This window comes from Lactuca saligna, chromosome 1, assembly GCF_052625555.1.
Source record: "Lactuca saligna cultivar CGN05327 chromosome 1, ASM5262555v1, whole genome shotgun sequence".
Taxonomy (NCBI): Eukaryota; Viridiplantae; Streptophyta; class Magnoliopsida; order Asterales; family Asteraceae; genus Lactuca; species Lactuca saligna.
Window position 1 is genome coordinate 187,091,829 of NC_136417.1, and position 5,778 is coordinate 187,097,606.

Below are 5,778 nucleotides of genomic sequence, written 5' to 3' on the forward strand. Positions count from 1 at the left end.
AATCAAAGATTATTTGCCCTTTGACCTTTGTTCATTATGGGTGTTTGTTTTATCTTTTAAAACATCTTTTAACTTTTAGGAAAAGATAAAAAAGACAAAAGATGTTTGGTAGTGTTGTAAAAGTTACTTTTTTATATAAGGAAAAATGAACTTTTTGGAAAAGTTACAGAATCCTGACTTTTTGCAACTTTTCCTAAAAGGACTTTTGCCTTTCAAAAGCTTAGCCAAACACCCCCTATATATCAAGAGTAGGTTTTCGGACAATATTAGGCTTTTGAGGGCCGTTTGTTATGTAACATAACAGAACAAGTTGTCCTGTGTTTAACATACATAGGACTGGAACCGATGTTAGTAGGACAGAAATTGCAATATTTTGGGAAGAGGGTGCGACACAAATTTTCTAGACTTTCTCTCGATATCTTGTTTATTTATGAACTCCTTAAGTGGTTGAAAAACATTTGATCTTTTTTTTTTTCAAAACATATATAATGAAAGTACGTTGCTCTTTCTTGCATTTAACACATCTGTTATTGAAACTATTTCCCAGGATGTGGATTGTGCCCGAAGGTAGCGACATCGTATCACTAATACAAAAGAATTGGGGTGGGAATTCAATCGAGCTAAGTTACAAATCTAAATATGCAAGTATTCTCTTTGAAATTTCTCCTACTCTATATACAATGTCGGGGTCCACGACTGAATGCATGTAATAATCATAGCAATAGATAAAACATGGATTAAATGCAAGAAATATCAATATGTTTTCATTGACATGCTTATTATAACATTTCAAGTACTTTCATTTCTTTCTATTATACCATTGTAATTTGAAAAATATACCCACTTACTGCAATTCCATCCAAATACAAGCCAACTTTATGTTATAATTAGGTTATAATGTTCTAATAACAAAAATAAAATAAAAGTACAATGCTAATCGGGTATATATTTTTGAAGCCAGTATGATGTTTTCATTTCTTTCTAGATGTTTTCTTGCCTATGGTGTTATAACCATTTGATTGCTCTTCGTCAGGATATTACCGGCATTCAATCCAATACTACACGAGATGTTTCTGAGATCTATCATTCTATTAAGTAAGTTGCTCAATCCCTGGAGGCTGAATGCAAGAAATAACAACATACTTTCATTTGTTTGTGTATTATAACGCGTCATATTTGTATTTCTTTATTTTTGAACATTGTACTTTGAAATCTATCCAATTACAACATTATAATGTCAATTTCTGTTTTTTTCTTTGAACATTATACTTTGAAAAATCTACCAAGTTATAGTTGCGGGGATTTTTGTATTACATATTGGTATATTTTTCAAAGTAAAATGTTCAAATAAGAAAAATAAAAGTAGAATGCTACAGTGAACAAATCAATGACTGTATGGTTCCTATTTCTTTTTCTAACCCTTTTTTCTTTTAGGCTTCTTGCTTATTTTGACAAAAAGTTTGGTTTTTTTACATGTATAGAAAGCTCCACAAGAAAATCGTGAATATTAAAGCAAAAATAGACAATTTTACCACAAGAAACCGATCTCCACTGAAAGATTCTTCATTGGAATTAGCTAGCAATTTAAATACCAAAAGGAAGTATTTTATAGTAATTGGAATCAACACGGGTTTTAGCAGCAGAAAAAGAAGAGAATCCATTCGGGCTACATGGATGCCTCAAGGTATATGTACTTTTTTTTTTCGAGATATTTTCTTTTTTATTTATTTGTGCTTCTTAAAACTTGATGATTGAATTTTGTTGACCAGGGGAGAAAAGAAAAAGGCTTGAGGAAGAAATAGGAATTGTTACACGCTTCATCATTGGCCATAGGTTCATTTAGTTATTTCTTTTTTTTCCATTAAGTTGTGTGTCTTGTCTAATTAAACTTCTGTCTGGAGAATAATTTTGAAAATATATTTTGAGAAAATGAGACAAATGGAAGGAGAAAAAATAAGCAGGGGAAAATTTGTAAAAGGTTAGAAAAGCAAAAGAAGAATACCAGGAAAAAAAATAAGCATGGGGAAAGATCCTTTCTCTAATTTTTTTTGTATTAAGTCGTTCATCTGTAGTAAGTAAAAAAGAAACTATCTTACAAGAATCATTGGAAAAAAGAGAGAATTAGAGGTGAAAAATGAACAAAGTTTGGCTACTTTCAACCTTTGACCTGTTCTTTTAGCTATTTTTTTAAATTATATCCATATAATGTGTTTAAATTGTTTTTTTTTACAGTGCAAGAGAAGGGGACATTCTTGATAATTCCATTGAAGAAGAGGAAAAACTTTATGGAGATTTTATGAGGCTGGTAATGTTTTTTATTGGAGAAAAAGACAAATTTAGACAAATATGATAAACTTGTGCCAAGATTTAGCCAAAAATTAACCAAAAGCTCCCAATAGCCACAATTTTCGCAGCCATTCCTGCAAAATGGGCCGAAATTGCTGCCAAATGGTTTTCATATAAGTTTTCGGAAAATAGATGGTTTTTATAACTGATTTTAAAAGGTTGGGTGGTTTTCTTAGTAATTTTTTAAGTCTACCAACCAGATTAGAAAAATAAAAATGGGATTGCTATTTGTTGCAATTTGTCCTAACTCTTCTGTAGAGGCTTAAATGCATATGCATGCAAAAGAAGGGTTCCTATTTTTTCCAGTTTATGAAAGAAAGTGGTTTTTAGACGAGTTTTATTTTAGGACCAAAATATGAACACTGTATTCGGCAAGATTACCACATGACATGAAACGGGTTAAATGTTTATTTATGCAATGATGTTTCATCTTTTTACTAATTTTGGTAAAAAAAAAAATGTATACCTTTTATCATTCAATATGCTACTAATACAAATTATACATCTTTGTGTAATAAATGAAACATCGTTGCGTATTTCATGAAAGAAAACACATTGCTGCATAAATTGAGAAAAATGTCAAACGTGGTTGCATTATATGTGCATTTAACCCTTTGTATACAATGTAAAATATTAAATTGTGAATGTAAGCCCAGTTATACATGCATTGACTTAGTCTTTGGGTTGTATTTTGACCAGAATCATACTGAAGCATACTTGGATCTATCGGCTAAGACAAAACTATACTTTGCTACTGCAGTCAAAACTTGGGATGCAGATTTCTATGTTAAAGTGGACGATGATGTTCATGTAAATATAGGTATATTTATCCAGCATTGCGTTAATAACAAATTCTTCTTATGGGCTTATCTCAATTTACACATTATTATTAACTATAAAGCAAAATACAGAAAAGAAGCCCTTGTACCTTCATTATATATATATATATATATATATATATATATATATATATATATATATATATATATATATATATATATATATATATATATATATATATATATATATATATATATATATATATATATATATATTTATTTATTTATATTCTGTCGTATCGGACAAACACAACTTACTAGCCCCGTTTAGCCACGAAGCTATTATTCTTTTAATGATGATAAAAAGGGCTAATTTCACAAAATAAATTACATTTTCAACCTTTTACTCAAAAACCCAATACTTTATTATTTTTTCGGAAAGGCCGTTGACATTTTGAAAAATTTGCAGTTTAGCCACTATTTTTTTATTTTTTGCAAGCTAGCCATTCTTTAGTTGGCCATTCTTGATTGTCAACAATCATCTCGTGAGCAGAGGCCATAATTTTATCTTGTGTATAGTATAAACAATCATATTCAGTTAATAATCAAACCAAATCATGCTAAGAAAAATATGTCTTTTTATAAAAGAGCTAAAAACATAATGGCTTTCATGAAAGTTTTCCTACTGAAATTGATGAAACTGTGAAAATACATTAGGCTTTTCTGTATATTGCCTAATTATGATATCAAAATCGGGTAAGTGGGAAAATATATATTTTCTTAAATGGTCAATTATTTGGCCATCAAAACTACTAATCATTGCAGGAGCATTGGCGAGAACATTACTTAGCCATGTCAACAAGGCCCGTGTCTATATTGGGTGCATGAAGTCTGATCCTGTGCTTACTGAAAAGTAAAATTTTTAATCAAATATTATGAGGTCCATCTATTGGGGATAATATAGTAATCTTTACCCATAGTAGCAACGTACTTGCATGCTTTTATACATTATAGCAGTGTACTTACAATTCCTTACTCATAATAGCAATGAAGTTGTATTTCTTTACTGATAATAACAATATGTAACAGATAAAGTACATTGTTCATATTGGTAGCAAAATATAAGTATGTTAATATTATGGGTAAAAAGTATAATTATGTTGCTTATTATGGGGAAAAATGAAGTCCATTGCTACTATTGGGAAGGAAATGTATATATGTTTGGATTATGGATTAAATATACAAGTATTTTGCTATTATACACAAAAAAATAAAGTACATTACCCATATTGGTAACAAAAGTATAATACATTGCTAATTCCTACAATTTGCCCTTATCTTTTTTCCATTTTAAGAGTGGTTTTGTGATAAATCAGGGAAGAGAAACACCGAGAACCAGAATATTGGAAATTCGGTGACATGGAAAACAACTATTTCCGCCATGCGGGAGGACAAATATATGCTATCTCCAAAGAATTGGCTACTTATATATCCAAAAACCAGTAAGTTGGCTCCATAAATTTCAAAGGTTTTTATTAAATAATGTTTTGTGTCTTTATATTTTATGTTATGATGTATTGGTTTCAATGATGTTTATGGTGTTGTGATGTATCAGAAAGGTTCTACACAAGTATGCAAACGAAGATGTTTCTTTGGGGACTTGGATGATCGGTTTAGATGTTGAACATATTGATGACAGGAGCTTATGTTGTGGCACCCCTGGTAAGATTTTGAACTTTGGATACAGTTATAAAAATGTTATAAAAAAAAAGTAATTTTTACTGTTATAACTTAGTACAGTTTTTTAAGTACAATACCATAATAAGTAAAATTTGAAAATACAATGCTACGTTTAGATGAATTTTCAATGTGCAGTGTTATAATAAGAAAAAAGTGTATGTACAAGGCTTTAATAGAAAGATATGCTAATAAGATACTATAATAATAAAATTATAAAAATACGTCGCTATTTATTGCATTTAGCCATTAGTTTTTTTCGAGCATGGAACACTCTTATTTCACATGCATACCCTATTAAAGCCATGGTACTTTGAAAAAAAAATTATCCAGTTATAGCAATGTCTTCCAATTTCAAAGTAAATTTTTACTTTATTTTTCTATGTGCAATGTCTTTTAAGAAATTTTTTTTGTAAGTAAATTCAAAGTACAAAGTTGTAATAGAATGAAATGCAAGCAGGATGCTATAGAAAAAATAGTGATATTTCTTGCATTTAGCACTTATTCTTTTGCATTGCAAAACATTATTATTATCCTAATATGTTACCCAAACCAAATTCTTTAAAACATCGTAGATTTCGGATGAAAAATTTGATTATTTATTTAGACTTTTTTGTTTTGATCAGTTTGTGAGTGGAAGAATTTGATTGGACATACTTGTGTCGCAACGATTGATTGGGCGTGTAGTGGCATATGTGACTCTGAAGATAGGATATATGATGTTCATAAGCGATGTAGTGAGCGTGAAGACGACTTATGGCAGGCTATTGTTTGAGTTGGGGATATTATGCCTGCATTTTTGTGAGCAAATGCATGTAAATGCTTCTTCCACCTCAATGATTATATACCCAAGTATTAAAAATAATGCAATGATAGTGTGTTTATTTTTTAAACGACAAATATAAAACTATTTATA

At 29.7% G+C, this 5,778-nt stretch overlaps 1 protein-coding gene across 1 annotated transcript; it reads left to right on the forward strand.

Annotated features, from left to right (window-relative positions):
- Nucleotides 1–751: 751 nt before the first annotated feature.
- On the forward strand, nt 752–5,778 carry LOC145001725 (putative beta-1,3-galactosyltransferase 3). The gene is made up of 9 exons (XM_078961080.1): nt 752–1,095; nt 1,482–1,684; nt 1,770–1,833; nt 2,233–2,305; nt 3,046–3,166; nt 3,951–4,038; nt 4,502–4,627; nt 4,741–4,847; nt 5,489–5,778. The coding sequence occupies exons 1-9, from the start codon at nt 986–988 to the stop codon at nt 5,635–5,637; spliced, it is 1,041 nt and encodes a 346-aa protein (XP_078817206.1). The 5' UTR covers nt 752–985; the 3' UTR covers nt 5,638–5,778.